Source organism: Bombus affinis, chromosome 15, assembly GCF_024516045.1.
Source record: "Bombus affinis isolate iyBomAffi1 chromosome 15, iyBomAffi1.2, whole genome shotgun sequence".
Lineage (NCBI taxonomy): Eukaryota > Metazoa > Arthropoda > Insecta > Hymenoptera > Apidae > Bombus > Bombus affinis.
The window spans coordinates 4012448-4030641 of NC_066358.1; the positions used below are offsets into that span (position 1 = coordinate 4012448).

Below are 18194 nucleotides of genomic sequence, written 5' to 3' on the forward strand. Positions count from 1 at the left end.
TTTGCGTGACGGTGGATTTCATGGAAACTGTTCACGTTTTGTACGACATACGCGTCGCCGAGCACAAATCGTTTCGCACTCTTCCAACCGGTAGAAGCAATCACGTCGCTGCGTTTCGATGATTAACTGACCGTCAGGATTTTTGTAGCACTTTTTGCACCGTGACTAAAACGTAATATCTTTTCTTCTTAATCCGACATTGCCTCTCCGTTTTCAAATTTAATCTCAAACATCGATATCAGGGACACTAAAGTTAATTTGTCCGACGCGATTTAAACGCAAGTTATTTATTTCGCGTGCAGATTAACTTGTAGCTGGTCATAATATTTTATGCCGATACTTTTGTGATAGCCGACGGTTTACTAGGTAAGTGGGTCACTCTTTGTATTCGTTACGACGAGTTGCTCAAATAATCGCTCTAGTGTAAGTGGATATTGTCAATGATTTTATTATAGACAAGCCTAGCGTATCAAAATAGCTCTTCAATAAATATAGAATAACCAAACAGAAAGAAGAGCTCGTAAACATTTTGTCACGATGAGCGGCGACGTGTGCGGGAACATTAATTTTTATCTTGCCGCATCTTCGAGCCAGTGGATAAACCATGACGTAGTTGCGCTATTGTTTAGAAAATTGAGAACTTGGTCCATATAATAAAACAACCTATTAGCCTTGTGCATGAAATCTGGATATTCCCAGTATGTCAGGAAACCGACACATCCTGTATACATAAACGACGAGTCGTGTTAAAAATCGTTCAATAGAGAACGAGCCAGCGAATAGAAAACAAGCCATGCTGCGGCCTTTTGTGCTAGTTTACTTTATCACGATCTTCTTGATGATTTCAAAAATAATATCTTCTAACAAATCGAACGAAGAGGTGAGAAAAGTGGACAGAACGTTTCACAGTGCCTCGTCACCTTTATTTTTTTTTCATCTACTCAAACTGAAGAAAAAGATCCAGAAGATAGAGAATGTGCCAACCACCCCGCCAACCGCAGACTGCATTTGCGTTCCTTACTACCTATGTGACGCTAATCGTACCATAATTACAGAAAACATTGGAATGATCGACATTCGGTAAATTTTTCTATACCACCAATAAAATTAATTCGTTTGGTTGACTGGTCGTTTCTTATGTCAAAACAGATACCGAAGATGCACCGGAGACTTGGAAGTGTGTTGTCATCTACGGAACGTAACAGTCACCACCACTACTATGAAACCTACTACAACTACAACAACAACAACAACAACAATGAAACCTACTACTACTACTATGAAGACAATTACCACTACGAAGGCAACGACCACCTCGACTCTCCCGCCGGTGATTTTTCCAACCACAAACCCTCAACCTGTCCCAATCTGTGTCTGCGTGCTTGTAACTCAATGTGATGCAAACGGAATCATCGGCTATGGTGGAGAAGGCGTAATCAATCCTCGTGTGCAATATATTCAGTGTCCCAGCAGCAACATGGTATGCTGCAGACCGACCAGCGTGATCCAGTATCCTGTAGTAACCAATCCTCCGGTTGTCTCTCCACAAATTTGTGTATTATGTGGAAATGCAATCCAGTGTAACAACGGCATCGTGATTCCAGTAAACGTCGGGATCGTGAATCCTGTGGTGACTTACAATCAACAGACGTGTCCTGTGCCTACTTCTTGCTGTCAGGGGATAAATACAGGCTATGGAAATGGGATTCCAGTGGCAATCGGGCCCATTAGAAATCCTGGGACTTCTCAGGCTTGTTATTGTATGAAAAGTTGGTTATGCACGCCAGGAAACTCTGTCAGTACAGATGGAGCTGGTGCCATCGATCCAAGGTTCTCCGTGTGTGGAAACACGGACGAAATTTGTTGTCGAGCCTCTTCTACGATCAATGTAGCAAGAAATCGCGGTTTAGATGGATTAGGAGAGAGTGTCATAAATGGTGAAGCGTCCTTTTCGCAACCTGGGTGTGGTATTCAGAATAAAACGTACGCGGCAGGTACATAGATTGTTGTAAATGATTGTTGAGTCTTGTTAAATTAATGGAACATTAAGTTAATCGAATCTGATGTTTATTTTCTCACAGCTCAACCTTACCCTGTGGACACTGGAAAAACGTATTTCGCCGAGTTTCCGTGGATGGTAGCTCTGTTAACAATACAATCAGATGGTAAATATCTATTCCAATGCGGAGGATCTATGATTACCAAGAGCGCTGTCCTTACGGCTGCGCATTGTGTTACCAAGTAAGCAGATTATGCAAATTTTATAACTGGAAGTTCAACTTGACTATTGAATACTAAAATTTACGAGAAATGGATATCAAAATATAGCTTGTTAGTTTAGGAAATGGTAGACCGATAGCGCGTTTTGGTCAATGGGATCTGGAAAATCAAGCTGGCGACCAACCATTACCCTTTCAAGACGTAAACATAAAAGCCATAATAACCCATCCCCAATTCTATAGTGCTGCTCTATACAACGACATAGCAGTCGTCATTTTAAGCGGACCGGTGAAATTGAATGTCAACGTTGCCCCTATTTGTATGCCGCAGCAGGGATTAATATTTCCTGCTGGTACTAGGTGTATCGGCACAGGTTGGGGAAAGAACTCGTTCGGTAAGATCATTATGATATTTGTATCTTTTTTTTATTTATACATAATCGCAACGTCCTCCTACTTATCAAACCGTAATCAAATGTCGCAACACAGGTGGAACGTATCAAACTGAGTTAAGGAAAGTAGAACTTCCTCTGGTGGACAGAACCGATTGTCAAAATCGTCTTCGAACGACGAGACTAGGAACGTATTTTCAGCTACATAGCTCCTTTGTTTGTGCTGGAGGAGAAGCAAATAGGGATACGTGCCGTGGAGACGGCGGTGGACCTCTTGTGTGTCCTACAGCCACGGGACAATACTTTCAGGTATCACATTACTTCAAGTATTACGTTCTAGAGGTGCCTAAAAATGAGAAAAAAAAAGTACAAAAATTATTTTGAACTTCTTTTTTTAGGCTGGTATAGTGTCTTGGGGAATCGGTTGCGGATCATCAAATATTCCCGCCGTTTACACGAATGTAGCGCAATACTCGCAATGGATCGGTCAACAATTGGCAACTTACGGGGCGTAATAGAAAATAAATATAGTTTATAAATTTTTTATCTAGTCTTTTTAATTTATGATGCATATTTTTGTGTCATTTACTGTGTAAAATTGTGTACCATAAAGAAATATATAGCGCAAGAAAATATTTGTTTTTGTAAATGTAACGAATGTGATAATTTAGCGCTTCGATGAAATTATCTCTGTCATGCCTTCTCTGCCATGTTATTTCTGGCATTTGTTTCTATTTCCTTTCTCCCCTTCTTATATGAATTTTCCTCATAGCCATGTTTTATGTTCGATAACAACAATGAACCACATAATTCAACTAGAATTGCTATAATCGAAGATACTGAGAACAATAGTCAATCCCCATAATAAGTCAGAAACGAGGATATACGCAGATTTAAAAATACCAAGGTCAAGGAAAAATCGGTAGGTACGCAAAAAAATACAAGGGAAGAATGGCAACACATCCAAACCAGCTGGCTGTTGAAGCGAACAAAATTTTCATAGAAAGAAGATTCAAAAGAAAACATCACCTGACTTCACTAAAGAAATAAAATAGTCAAACTCGAAAATGGTATCCTGCTAGGGATAGCCATCCACATGCTATTTAGCAATTAAGTTAGAAAAATTTACCAAATGTCGAGCTAGACAAATTGTAAAGTACAAATTAAATAATAATAATAATAATAAAAAAAAAAAAATATTTTGTGTTCGAATAAACGCAATATGTACCGACTTTTGTTCGAAGCAGTAACAAACATAACCTATAAAACTACAAATGTTTCCTCTAAATATTCCATGAAACTAAACTATGTCATTCGGTTAGAAAAATATTGATTACAGTTTTGAGTCACTAGGAGGTGAACAATGCACACTATTATGATATTCTCCCAGATAATAATAATATTCTCCCATCAATTATCTATGATATGCATCGCTATATATTATAACGTGAATGTTATATCAGCTATTGTAAAATCTCACGAATTGATAAGAACGATTAACGGGACATTGTTGCGACCTATTTTTTACAACGCATCTAGATTGCATCGATATCATCCATCCATTGTCGCGACATCTAGTGTAAAATAAATCAATTATTATACGTCAAATCATTTATTCGAGTAAAGTCTGATACAAACGATTTCTGCGCGCGATGTCACTGCGATCGTAATATGTCTATCTTCGTTGTTTTTAAACAAGAAAACAGAGAAAAGTATATAATTGTGGTGATATTGCGCGAACAAAAATGATTTGTCTACATTAGACCTACATGCCCAAAACAGCAAAGAAATGACAAAGTAACAACAAAGAAATAATTTTAGTATCTTTTTTTGATTTGGTATATGTACGAGTAACTGAAATCAGAATAGTTAAGGAGTATACTTGACCTTAACATAAAAAAATGGCGAATTCTAAGAATATATTAAATTCCCGACACGTTCTTTAGAAGCAACAGCAGTTGAAATTAAATGGGGATAGATACAAATCCTCGAGAGGTTATCGTTCGATGATTATACGCAAAGTTAGTGACCTGTTACAATTTTATTTTTACTAATAGAAATACCACTGTTTAAATTCACGAAAACCTGTTTCGGTAACGAATCCAAGAGGAAATCAAATTCAGTTTTTATTATGAATATCTCGAAAGACAAGCTTCCGAGTTTGGACATCAACAGACTTCGGAAATCAGCGTTAAGACGTACGTATTGGAATAAGTTGTACAATTTATAAATAATGGCGTAAAAATTTATAAGTAATAACGAGATTGTTAAAAAAGGGAATCCTACCTATTCCGAAAAGGAAAGAAACCTGTTCGTATAAATTCCATGGTTGCGCATGGGGAATACCACCTAACTGGTGGGAGCAAGATCATGTCAATACCGAATGGGTTAAGAGTTCAGAGGAAACATAATACGCGTTATATATGAACGCTGGAATGGAGAATCATGAAATCATGAATACTGGTGGGGGCAACTCTCATAAATGCTCGAAGCTAGGCTGCTATATGTGCAAACGAAGAAATCGTGAGCTCGACGTTCTGTCGTGTTGCTCTTCCAGAAGAAAACTCGGCAGCGTCTATTTAAGATCGATTTATAGTGAGTACTCTATTGTTTTTTATATACGACGTATTAAATGAACGTAATGTATTGTATTGTAGTTATATACTTTTTGCTGTTTAACGAAATTAAATAATTAAAGTAACAGGAATATGATTATAAATTTTAGTTCTTTTGATTTTAGTAGAAAAATCTATTTGTCAATTATGTGAATAAACCTTGTGCAACTATAGAGAAATTCTAGGTACAACGTGTGTCACACTGTTTATAAAGATATAAAAGAAGGTAAAGGTATGAAGAAATTGTTGGAAGTTTTCTTGGAAGTCCTTGACGGGCAATACTAACATTTGTTTCCTTGAAATGTGATAAATACGTATGTATTTATTACGGTTAGAGTAATTTCTGTAAAAGTATCTTTGATGGTTGATTTTATACCTAAGTGACAAGTTCGTTCGGTTAATCGACGTAAAAGAGTGAAAGAATATTTCAGTTCGAGAATGTGGATGTTTCGATCGGATGGTCAACCGGTTCCATATAATAGTGTCAAGTAGATTAAGAAAAAGGTCAGTGTCATGAATAGCCGATCTGACACGAATACGGGGGCAGATGCTTACATAATAATTTCCCATTAAAACGATGATTTGTTAAGTTTTACATTTAGTTCTTGGCATCTGACTGCATGTTTCTACGATTTTTCGCTTTAACGATTTTATTTACATCTCTTTTGAGCTAACGCGATAAATCATGGAAATTTCGAACAGGAAAATGTTGCTTATTTAAAATTCACGGATTATTTATAAACATTGCGTAATATGCTGGACAATTAATCGCGTTCAGCCACCCATGACGAAGTTTACAGTCAAATGTTGATTTACGTTTGGTTACGCAGTGAAACGATAATTACTTTTTCTAGGAAACCTTGAATCTCTTGCCTTAATTTCAATGATTGCGGTTAGATTGCGAAACCAACAAATTATTATTCGTCAGACCGTGAACTTCTCCGGATTTCTATAGTCTCCTCATGTTGAATATTTCCCTGAATATCAAATGTATTTTTTTTATCAAGGTAAACGACAATTACATTTATCAACATAGTTGATCATCTGTCTCGTCGACTAGTGTAATGAAGATAAATTATTTTACGTTGGACGCTAATGTCAACTATGAACGATTATCCTGTGTATATGTTTTGAAAGCGTTAGAAGAAATTAGTATGAAACTGCATAAAAGACGAATAATGGTCAATGTTAATGATTGAACGCCTCGAGCTTACCTTACGGTCAATTTTTCGAAACGCTTCCCCTATTTTTGTGTATCTAAAGGGGAGGGGGAGAGGAGGGGAGGGATATCGTCGCGTCATACCGGTTTTATCTTCGTGAAGTCATTCTTATTTATATGCAAAACAAAATGAGACTACCGTAGTCAGCCTATAATCTCTTGCGATGCTCGTAGATATTTACTTTGGGGCATCCATTTGAGTATTGATCTTGTTCTTTTGTGGACATTCAGATATGTGCAAACTATCGATGAACCAATCGCATTTTCTTTTTTCTTGCGAGACTGGTGTAACTAGATTAACGTGTTTTCTTCATAAAAATATTGTATTGCATCGAGAACGGTAAGATTATTTTCTTGCATCGAATCGAATCGAATCTTCATTCGAAAAACATTCATCGACCAATCAAGTAAATTATTTAATCTATCCGCTCGAGGCTTGACAAATCACGCCAAGGGTTTATCCCAAACCCGAGAAAGGTCTGGTTAACATCCTCTTAACCGATAGTCCCTACTTATACCATCTCAAGAACTCAAAGCCTCAAGAGCCGTTGCACCTCATGCTCTTGAGATTGTAAAGATCCACTCTAATCTATGGAATAATTCTGTTTCAGAACTTTCAACACAGCAATGTGGGGAATACTATTGACACTGGCTGTGTCCAGTTTTTCTTTGGTTGTATCAGCCCCCCAAAACGATGGTGGATTGGATTCCTTGATAGCGAGCTTATCTGGAACAAATTCTTCAACTCAGGCCCCTATGGCGGACGCTGAGTTGAATGCTTTAATATCGGACGTATTTAATCAACAACCAACCTCCACTACAGCGGCGACTATTTTGGGTACAGATAACAAGCCGAAACAACCACAAGAAGACTGTGAATGCGTACCGTATTATCTATGTCAAAACGGCACCATTTCAGACAACGGAGAAACAATCATTGATATCAGGTTCGGCTTCGATGATGAGACTAGCTATATGGGGTGAGTTCTAAAGATTAGTCTCAAAGTGGCAAGTGTTAGCACTGTTATTGGGAGAAGTAGTGCACGATTGTAAGTAATATTGGATTAATTGTATCTATGTTATGAACATATAGGTATATTTATTGAGTATGAATAAATACACAGCAAAGCTGATTTTGCATGTACGATGATTCTTTGTCTAACAAAATATGTGGGTGTCAGGTTTGTTTATTACTTGTTCGTGTGAGCGTTAATTCTCATTGAATCGAATGTGCACGCCGTATGAGACTATCTTTGGATTTACTCCAGATAGATTTTTCACTTTATGTAATAAAAGCAATATCGTCAACCACTCTAACCAGTATTACAGTTAAAATTCTTTTGATGTGGCTTTTGAAATATGAAGTGAGAAATTTGTCTAGCCAGAAATTTTTACATTTGAATCTTTATAGTGTCATTGTATAAATTACATCTTATGTTTTTGTATCTTCGTTATAATATTGATTTATGGAAATGCAACCTCAACAATGTACACAATGTTAACGATACAGAGCCTCATGGGGCAAATGCGCGAACTACCTGGAAGTCTGTTGTAAGCCACCAGACAGGACTAATCCCAACGAAATAATTACGCCCCCGCCAATCACGAGGAAAGGTTGCGGGCAAAGACACCCCAACGGCGTTGGTTTCAGAATTACCGGCGACAAAGATAACGAAGCGCAATTTGGCGAGTTCCCGTGGATGGTGGCTATATTGAAGGAAGAAATGATCGGAAATGAGAAAGTGAACCTTTATCAATGCGGAGGTTCCTTGATTCACAAGCTGGCTGTTTTAACAGCCGCCCACTGTGTGCAAGGGTAAATAATCTAGTCCTTCTAAATATTATAATTGACATCGATTCACCTGGCATTTTGTAACTAAACACTTATAATTTTCCAATAGAAAACAACCATCTGAGTTGAAAGTTCGTGCTGGAGAATGGGACACGCAAACCAAGGACGAAATATATCCTCATCAAGATCGTAAAGTAGAAAAAGTGATCGTTCACCAAAATTATAAAGCCGGAACTCTATTTTATGATTTCGCCATTTTGATCTTGTCTGAGCCGGTGAACCTCGTGGACAACGTGGATCTCGTTTGCCTGCCAGAACGAAATGCTGTGTTCGATAATTCTCGGTGTTTCGCTAGTGGCTGGGGCAGAGACATCTTTGGTAAAGATCTCCAGGCGAGCGCCTACAGTTTTACGTAGATTTCGAACCACTAGAAAGCGCGCTGATATAAACACAATACAATTACGAAACTCAATCGGGATTTGAGAATCGAGGATTTTCCGGTTATAAATTCGTGCCCAACCAACCGAACCAGCGTGTCTCTAATCTATCAATTTGAATAGATCTATTCAATGTTATTCTAAAAATTCTCGGACTTCTAATTGGAACGTTTGTTGTATAGGTAAGGAGGGACACTATCAGGTAATCTTGAAGAAAGTAGAATTACCGACAGTGCCTCATAGTGAATGCCAGAACAAGCTTCGAGAAACTAGATTAGGAAAATACTTCCGTCTTCACGAAACCTTTATGTGCGCTGGTGGAGAGCCTGGGAAAGATACATGCAAAGTAAATTAATTATTATACATAGATCTTACAATCAGTTGTCAAATCCATTATAGCTTTATTGTCATGTATTATCATGTAGTATCACGTAAATCGTATATCATGTATTATAGAGTATAAAATTTTCTTTTAGGGTGATGGAGGAGGTCCTCTTGTATGCCCCATGAAGAGTAATCCTAGTACGTATTTGCAAGCAGGTATTGTAGCATGGGGAATCGGTTGCGCGGAAGGTGGAACTCCAGGTGTTTATGCCAATGTTGCCTCAGCGCGTGATTGGATCGATGAACAAATGGCTTTTAACAATTTGGATAATACCGTTTACCAACCTCAAGTATAGACTGATTGATTTTTGCACATCGTTTTATAAGTTTGTACACATAGCAATCAATGTCGTTTTTCCATGGAAAGACTGCTGTATTCTTCGGGTACTATTTTTTTAATAATAATGTGCGTGACATCCGTTAGTGGATTTTTTTTCAGAAAAATATTCTCTCGAAACTTAGATATTTTTTCCCAATTTTAAATAGCTTTGGCATTACTTTCTTGGCTAGATCTTTCCTCTTGCCCTTTGTATTGTAAAATTAAATGTGAAAAGTAAACGTGGAAAGTGAACGTGGAAAATAAACGTAAATACCTAACGGGAAATAACAGTTTCTATAAAGTTAAAGCTAACGATTGAATATAACTTTTATGTCGAGTGACTAATCTGTCAAATATCTCCACAGTTAAAAAGTATGGAGATAAAAAAAAATATTAAATAATGATGATCATAAAATTATATTTGGTCGTAGACTTTGTCACGTAAAATTCATGATAAAAAAGGAAGAGCTGAGCAATAGCTTAACTTGACTGTCATTTTATATTTTTATATGCTTTTATTCACAAAAGTGGTTAAATACAATATTACAATGAAGTTACAAAGTATTAAAATAGTTGTTCAAATCGCGGCCAAGACTGTACCCAAGACAAGTCTTGTGGTCGAATGACGCAGTTTTATATGTCGAGTTTGTCGAAGTTGAGGAGCACGGAGAGGATCCTGAGTGCCCTACGTGATGGGGAAAATTTGGTGTTGGGCTGTGTGCAAAGGTAAGGTCACGGTCTAAAGATTCATCGTCAGGTAGTGAGGAATGACGTGGATTTGGATATGGTCGCTGTCACAGGTGCACTTCTACAGGGTTCTACAAGGTGCATTTAGCACGTGTTTGGCAAATGAAATAGCTTATGAGCACACCACTCCATTGATTCTCTTCAGATACGCTGTAGAGACAGCAAAATGTATTGTGTTTCCAGACCCTTAAGCATATTTTAGAGAGGTATACCTGCTTTCTAGGAAAAATATCGTGAACAATCCTTCATTCAGGTTGGTTACAATTGCTAGAAACATGCACAATTGTTTTTTTTTTATTGAAATGCAACTTTCCAATCGGTGGTTGACATAATAATTCGTTTGCGCGTTTCGCGCGGCGGGGTCTTATTTCAAGAATTTTTGTATATATACATGTATGTAAACGCGGGAAGTCGGATAAATTTTAAGCGTTTCATTTGTAATACATGGATTGAAATACATTGTGTATAGTTAATATGAAATTTTATTTTATTTTATTATTTAATTTGTACTTTACAATTTGTCGAGCTGGACATTTGGTAAATTTTTCTAACTTAATTGCTAAATAACATGTGTATGGCTATTCACAGCGAGATACCATTTTCGAGTTTGATTATTTTATTTCTTTAGCGAGGACAGCTGGGTATTTTCTTTTTAGTCTTTTTTTCTATGAGAGTTTTGCTGGCTTCAGCAGCCAACTAGTTTGGATGTTGCCGTTATTCGCTTGTATCTTTCTGCGTACCTGCCGATTTCTTCCTCGACCGTTGGTATATTTAAGTCTGCATATATCCTCGTTTCGAACATGTCATGGGGCGTTGACTATTGTTCTCAGTATCTTCGATTGTAACAACTGTAGTAGTATGAAGTAAGCGCTGTTTTTATTAAGCTTTAAAAATTATATTACTGCCATAGTTGAAAGAAACGTATATTTTTTATATAATTAAAAATATCTGTTTCTTTTTAATTTAACATAGCCTACATTTAATTGTACTTGTAATTTATTTATGTGAAAGATTTGTATAATATTATTTGCATTCTTTGTAATAAGTTTTTGAATTTAATGTCATCAATTTATGAAAGAATCAAGGAAGCTTTCTTTCTAAAATTCATGTACTAATTATTCACAGTATAACTGTTAATATAAACACTTCTTGTTGGAATTAATTATTCGAATAATTCTGTACTTTTTAATCTTCTTAACTGATAACAGGCATGTTCGTAACTTATGGTAATTTGTGCGTGCCTCCTCGTACTTCTAGTTGGTATAAAAATGTAGTAGGTGAAGGTGAATAAGTTGTGTTGTAAGAAAAAAATGGGCACTTAAGTCTTCAAATGGCTCTGAAACGACGAACTTATAATATATGTAAATATTCATTGTACTTTTTGACTTTGTAACCTCAGTTGTCCTAATGTTCGTCTACACACGTAACTTCTAACTTCGATTGATATATTTATTCAAGTTAGGCACACTAATCCAGAAACAGCAGTCACATTACAACAAGGGCACACCACAAAAATAGAAAAATAGCTACAAGATAAACAAATAAAAGCAAACCCCAGTAAATTCAAGCATATTACATTCAATTGAATGGCACTCACATAACATAAACAAGGCAAGTTAAATACCTAGGACTCCACTTAAACACACAACTTACATGGAAAAAACATACTAAATCAATTATAGACAAAATACGAATAAAAAGAAGACAGATGTACTAGCTATCAGAATTAGATCAAAATTTAAAAATAGATAAATATAATGAAAATTACAATTCAGACTGTAACAATAAAAACCTTGTTGAAGAGGGAAATAATATAATACATACTCCAAATAAGAATTCATATAAGAGCAAAGATTTATTAAGTCAAAAATGTAACAGTACTAACCAGAATGTACTAATAATACTCCCAAAAAAAGAAAGTTCAGTAGAAGTTGTGTACCATCAGAGGAAAATGAATCTTATATATTATATATTATATAATATAACCGTTATATATTAAAAATAGTTACAAAATTATACGAGTTAAAAGTTTTAACCAATACTATTAAAAATATGATACGCTATGAACCATTGTGAATAATAATGACTTTGAATTCATAAATTGGGTTTCAAAAATATTGAAAGAATATATTATGCCTGGTGAATATTGGATTACATTGAAAAATTTATTGCTTAAGATAGGACATCTGAATCCAGAAATTATAGAAATTATTGTACAAGAACATATAAGCACACAATCACATACTGAGGAAGTAAATTTTAATATTATTCATAAACTAGATTGTAAAATAAATTACAATATACTGTCATCCTTTAAAAAATTGATTAAGAATAAAAATAAAATTCAAGGAATAAAAGAAGATATATTATCTGAATATGATCAAGGCATTGGATCACCAGATTCATGTTCTACGGTAAATGAATCAGAGAGATTATTAGAGACAAATGAACATATAAATATATTTGAGAAGGACACAAGGAGAGAAATGAACAAGATAACAGTGATAATGTACAAGATGAAAATTATTCTTTAAAATTATATAATAGGTAAATAAAAAAATAAAATTTCTTGTTTTACATATTTGCTGTTGTCACAAACATAATTTATACAGTGTCCAAAAAAACCATTTAATATTTGTATACACAGCATACTGAATAAATGAGCCTTAGTAAACACATATTATCATTATGATAAATGACTTAGTACTAGCATAATGCTTATGTATCATATAAATATTGAACGGTCTTTTTTGAATTCCCTGTATAGTTATTCTTGGGTGTTTATTTATGTTATTTCTTTTTTATGTTTGGGCATACATATATTTCTATGTATACATATTTTATACTTTTAAATTAAGTTTTATACTTATAAACTAAAATAGTGAATATATATATGTATATATATATTTTTTGTTGTTTAAATCTGACAAAAATAATCAGATAAGTTTTTATTGATTACATAAAATGTTATTAGCTAATTCTCAAGTTGTAGTATAAAATTTACGTGTTATATTATTTTAAATCGTAAATGCTAAATTTGTATGAACTTGGTCACTTCTATCATAATTTACTATAATAAAATAAAGATTTACTTAAATGACTTAAGGATGATTAGAATATAGGAGTATAAAATAAGAAAAATCTTTGTATTTATTGAGATAAGATCACAATAGGCAAAAACCAATATGTGACTATTATTATTATTATAAATAAAATAAAGATACACAATTAAATGTTAATATTTATTCAAAAATTTTTCTAAATATATTTTATTTTTTACGCACCTTACCTAGTCCAAACTAGAGTGACCACTGTATGTTACCAAATATTGTTTGATATTGGTAAATATGCTTTATAGTATGGTAAAATCACAAATTTATTTCTGTAAGATTAATGCTGTAACTATTATGCTCTTTGTTGAAATATACTTAACAAATCAACAACCTATAGAAGCTTTTTTGTTACTTAGACATGAGTTAAGAGTTCTTTAATATGTTGGAGATGATATTTAAAATAACAATTATAATTAATTATAGTCATTTTCATATAGCTTACTCTTTTCAGAAACTAGTATTATGTATACTGATCTTTGTAAGTAGAAATTACTGTGTATTGTAAAAGGTATCTTTCTTAAAGTAAAAATAATGACCATTTTATTAGATGTATTTTGTAAGAAAATTTCCAGTATATGCTTATTTTCTTCTGCAATTTCTAGTTCAGAACCAATATAGCAATTTTGATCCAAAATTAGGTAAGATGAAGTGTATTGGTTATACAAATATGTAACAAGTATAAACTTTTAATTTTTACTATCCTTTTTAGATCTTACGAATTTCGTAAATAAACTAATACCAGTGCTTCTGTTAGAAAAAGATGACCATTTTATTGTGCGTATTGTAAGAGTGATTAATCGTTACGATCTTACACTAAACACTGTTACATATCGTGCATTAATTGCTAAGCTATTTGATACTGATATCGATTTGTCAAAATGTTTCATCACACTGCAGTTGGATTAGGAATATATTCTAGAATACAGGTAGAACAGATACGTATTAGTGCATTTTTATATTTAAAAAAATAAAATTAAAATTTATTCATAAGAAATATTTATATCAATACATATATTATCTTCATTAGTTTTTGAGATCAGTTGTTTCCAATGATACATTTTAATATAAATATTAGATTGTCCGAAAAGTTTCTTTCGTTTCATAAGGTGATAATAGATGAACAACAATTTTTGTTTTATATTATTTTATTGAATTAGATATGATCCATTTCGTTATATTTCTATTATTATGTTCGTGTATAATTTAATAAACTGATATAAAACAAAAAACATTGTGCTTCTATTATTTCCTTATAAAACGAAAGAAACTTTCCGAACAACCTAATACCAATTGGACAAAAGAAGAAATGTATCTTGCAATATTGGATTCAATGATACAATTTTTATTGCATGTTGGACATGGACTCGGTAATATTAACCCAAGAGAATTCAATATATATCTTAATTTTGAAGCAAGTTATATCTACTATAATATTCACTACGGAAATTTACCAATTTTATAAATGAACTTTAATTCTTTACAAAATATCGCTTTAAATAAGAAATTTATTGGTAAAAGAAAAGACTAATCTGGAAGGATTGAAAAAAGCAAAATTTTAATGAAAAATATATTGAAAAGTCAATTTAATCCACCCATTTTAATAGCAAAAAAGAGATTAGATAAAATATGTAAATTAACTAAGAAAAGTATCTTGTTACTTAAAGGATAAGGTAGAAAAGTAATGAAAACAAGATTCTACTTCTTATCAAAATGGGTAACTCTTTGGATTAATATTTCTTTACATTTTTTCTAAGCTATTTCGTTTATGGAAATTGATTATTGTTTTAATTTTCATTAGAATTGTTTTATACGTAAGTTATTACAAATTAAAAAATGACTTTGTTATTTTTAAATTGACTATGTTTTGGTAGATTGTACAATAAAACTGCACAGATTATTGGTATTATGTAATTACACAATGGTAGAATATGTACATGTGAATTTGTGTTCTTTTTGAAAGTATACTACAGCTATACAAAAATAACATGTATTGTAGTTGTAATACTGACAATTAAACTTTTGATATCCTGAATAATTGTCATATGTTTTAAAATTAAATTAAATTAAGATTAAATCCAATACTTGCATAAAATGGACACTTAAGTACAACACCAAATTGTATTGTCATATTAGGTGTAAATACTTACATATATATTTCAAGAAAAACATATATCTACAATTTATATAAAACAGTTTGATGTAAATTAAATATTTAATATATTAATAACGATGTTCGACCTTTCAACTAATACTTAGTAAAAAAGTTATAGTCCATTAATCAAACTCTGGAATATCATCAAATGAATAACCTGGTACCTTTTGATAAGCTAAAATAGCTACCCTCATATGATAAGCACCTGGTATAAACATTAGAATTCCTAAAATAATAACTGGCCACATACGATCTGAATACTGTAAAAGATAAAGTAATTATTAAATACACACTACGTACATTACTTTATAGTGAAATTGTCATTACAAATAATACAGCTACAAGTAAAATGAATAGAATATTCTTCTTAGATATGATAAAATGTAATAGTAACTGTATTATATATTTTTGGGTTAAAAATATTTAAAAAAGGTATTTAAAATATCTTACCTTTGAATCAATATGTCCACTTACAATTAGACTACCCATGATGAGCATAATAGTACCTCCAACAAAAAGAAGAGCAGCTAACATAATGGCTTTCCATGGTATTTTCACAGGTGGATTCACAAACTGTTAGAGACAAATGTAATTAATCATTAGTATTTGTCTTTGAATTATTTTTAATTTAATTACATAACATTTTGATCGACTTTAATTAATGTATTTATGTTATTTTGAAGTAGAAGAGTATTTAAAATATACATAAAGGATGATATCTGACCTGTGAATCAACAAAGCCATTGTCAGTTTCTGTAAGCTGTGTATAATCCACGTTGTTGAATTGTCTGTCACCGCTGCCAGGTTTTCTTCTTGACATACTCACTTTGTTAATATAATCTGTAAAAACGGATAAAACACATTGCATTTTTTTTCATGTGTAACTATCTTTTAAAAAATTACGTATTTTTACAATATCCAAATTATTAGTGTCTATGTAAACAAAATTAAATTAATTTCTGTATTATATCATACACTTGCACACAAATAAACTTATCTTGTGTAGATAAATAGCGTGTTTCAATTATTTTTGACAATTTAATTTATAATAATTTTTATTAAAAATCTTTTTTTTAAATATAAACTATTAGCATATAATACTTATAAGTACCATTTACATTATTACTTAGTTATTTATATCCATACTACACAAATATAATACATCAATTGGGCTTAGAGTAGTAAACATTTTAACCTCTTTTATATCCACATATATTCTATAATTTATCAATAACTCGCTGTACTTACTTAATTCTTAATTAACACATGCCATCGAAAACAATTTAGAAAATAATCAATTTTTCATTCGTTATATTCGTAGAAACAACTAAAAACAAGCTCTTGTAGGTTATGTGTCTATCAATATTAGATAACGCGCGTTAAGTTCAAGACGCATGCGCGTCTGTTAAAAGAAGGAATGACTAGATACCGAGGGAATATTTAAATACTTGATTTATCTATCACCGAGTATTAATGAATAAAGATGAAGGCTCTGGTTTGAACAATTTATAATAATACTTTAGTATCAAGAACTAAAAATGAAATCAAGAAATAGAAACTACCTGTGCCAAACCAGCTCGTCCACATATCAATTAACAATTGCACACTTATGCTCGTGTTGAAAATATGTAATTATTTTCTTCTTCATCCACTTTCCTATCGATAAAGATAAGGTTGCACGATCTTCTGAACGAAAAGATCATGCCGCGAGTTCACTTTAATAAATCTTTTTAACAGCATATTCTTCTAACGAATGAACTAAATTCTGAAAAGTTCGCTACTTTTTTGACACTCTTTATATCGATATAAGAGATTCTATAGTCTCTTAAAATACTTGGTTAAATTATCCAAGATTCAATAGTTATGCAAATGAATGGATAAAATTGTATATGACCATTGTTGCTCGCTCTTTCACAAGTTGAGAGGGCTAGATTGGTATTTTCCTTACAAATTTTTATGAAACAACATTGCTGATTCGTTATAAAAGACACACTTGTGAAGGAATTTGTCACATGAAACTTAAGTAATTTACGTCTAGACTTTCCTTACGCACACCACTGGCATAGGCAACTTTAACCTCGAGATTTTCGATTACGTTTGTCAGTCGGTCGGATCGATCTGCGAAAATGAAGAGAAGTGGAAGCTGTGCTTTTCTGCGCCACGACGTTTGACGCAGTACCGTACAATGGCGAGGGTTCATCACAAACGCAATAATAATGCTTAAAATTTTCTAAACAAATATTCCATTGCAATATTTTTTATTTACATTTATATCACTATCGTACATAAAACTGAAATTAATAGGAATGGAAAATAATGGAGTATCGAAAATAGATATATGTATATGTTTTCGTCATAAGAATTAATAAACTGTCAATAAAGAAGCAAACACGAATACTTCGATTGATCTATGCTTATTCATTTCATGAATGTTTCTCCAGTTCGTAACATCGTGTAACATAAAGCGATTATGTGTTTAAAGACCTGAGCGTATTGCATCAGCAATCTCGAGTGAAGTGCTGTGCTCAAAGGGTTACAAGCTTTATATATACGTATATGTATATATGAAGGATCGAGGAAATGAATGGAAGAGACAATTTCTCTAAGTATAATAAGAAAGTACAGCTTGAGAAACATAACTACATATCGATGATATCTTTGTAAAAATATCGATTTCCATGTACAAGGTATATCTCACTCCTTTCTATGTTCATTATGGTACATTACAATTGTCGCACTTGCACAATATAAACTAATATTTCTGATTGTAACGTTTGCCTAGATTAACGCTATATTTATGTATGC

General features: G+C 33.0%; 3 protein-coding genes across 9 annotated transcripts; 2 read left to right on the plus strand and 1 right to left on the minus strand.

Annotated features, from left to right (window-relative positions):
• The first annotated feature begins 117 nt into the window (after positions 1-117).
• On the plus strand, positions 118-3244 carry LOC126924943 (phenoloxidase-activating factor 2-like). 2 transcript variants are annotated; one of them, XM_050739999.1, is made up of 7 exons: positions 118-366; positions 953-1080; positions 1150-1994; positions 2082-2241; positions 2337-2614; positions 2709-2920; positions 3010-3244. In XM_050739999.1, exons 2-7 carry the CDS (start codon positions 1067-1069, stop codon positions 3124-3126), a joined length of 1626 nt encoding a protein of 541 aa, XP_050595956.1. In that variant the 5' UTR covers positions 118-366; positions 953-1066; the 3' UTR covers positions 3127-3244. The 2 variants fall into 2 exon arrangements, with proteins under 2 accessions (XP_050595956.1, XP_050595955.1); XM_050739998.1 differs by lacking the exon at positions 118-366 and having other exon boundaries at positions 404-1080.
• A 1803-nt stretch (positions 3245-5047) lies between these two features.
• LOC126924955 (phenoloxidase-activating factor 2-like) lies at positions 5048-9481 on the plus strand. 5 transcript variants are annotated; one of them, XM_050740029.1, is made up of 6 exons: positions 5048-5206; positions 7057-7425; positions 7956-8261; positions 8347-8615; positions 8857-9020; positions 9151-9481. In XM_050740029.1, exons 2-6 carry the CDS (start codon positions 7073-7075, stop codon positions 9352-9354), a joined length of 1296 nt encoding a protein of 431 aa, XP_050595986.1. In that variant the 5' UTR covers positions 5048-5206; positions 7057-7072; the 3' UTR covers positions 9355-9481. The 5 variants fall into 5 exon arrangements, with proteins under 5 accessions (XP_050595986.1, XP_050595985.1, XP_050595983.1 ...); XM_050740028.1 differs by lacking the exon at positions 5048-5206 and adding an exon at positions 5669-5730; XM_050740026.1 differs by lacking the exon at positions 5048-5206 and adding an exon at positions 6596-6785.
• A 5652-nt stretch (positions 9482-15133) lies between these two features.
• LOC126924980 (transmembrane protein 230) lies at positions 15134-17519 on the minus strand. 2 transcript variants are annotated; one of them, XM_050740065.1, is made up of 4 exons: positions 16952-17519; positions 16114-16229; positions 15840-15962; positions 15134-15649 (listed from the first exon to the last, which is right to left on the minus strand). In XM_050740065.1, exons 1-4 carry the CDS (start codon positions 16974-16976, stop codon positions 15512-15514), a joined length of 402 nt encoding a protein of 133 aa, XP_050596022.1. In that variant the 5' UTR covers positions 16977-17519; the 3' UTR covers positions 15134-15511. The 2 variants fall into 2 exon arrangements, with proteins under 2 accessions (XP_050596022.1, XP_050596023.1); XM_050740066.1 differs by lacking the exon at positions 16952-17519 and adding an exon at positions 16638-16802.
• Between the last annotated feature and the right edge of the window lie 675 nt (positions 17520-18194).

Excerpts from the sequence above, each read along its gene's own strand:
- LOC126924943 (XM_050739998.1), top strand. The coding sequence starts at position 794 with ATGCTGCGGCCTTTTGTGCTAGTTTACTTTATCACGATCTTCTTGATG. Across the intron at positions 1,995-2,081 it reads GAATAAAACGTACGCGGCAG|CTCAACCTTACCCTGTGGAC; the intron begins GTACATAGATTG and ends ATTTTCTCACAG. Across the intron at positions 2,921-3,009 it reads CCACGGGACAATACTTTCAG|GCTGGTATAGTGTCTTGGGG; the intron begins GTATCACATTAC and ends TTCTTTTTTTAG.
- LOC126924955 (XM_050740026.1), top strand. The coding sequence starts at position 6,679 with ATGTGCAAACTATCGATGAACCAATCGCATTTTCTTTTTTCTTGCGAG. Across the intron at positions 7,426-7,955 it reads GATGAGACTAGCTATATGGG|AGCCTCATGGGGCAAATGCG; the intron begins GTGAGTTCTAAA and ends TTAACGATACAG. Across the intron at positions 8,262-8,346 it reads GCCGCCCACTGTGTGCAAGG|AAAACAACCATCTGAGTTGA; the intron begins GTAAATAATCTA and ends ATTTTCCAATAG.
- LOC126924980 (XM_050740065.1), bottom strand. The coding sequence starts at position 16,976 with ATGTGGACGAGCTGGTTTGGCACAG. Across the intron at positions 16,230-16,951 it reads GACGAGCTGGTTTGGCACAG|ATTATATTAACAAAGTGAGT; the intron begins GTAGTTTCTATT and ends CCGTTTTTACAG. Across the intron at positions 15,963-16,113 it reads ATGGCTTTGTTGATTCACAG|TTTGTGAATCCACCTGTGAA; the intron begins GTCAGATATCAT and ends TGTCTCTAACAG.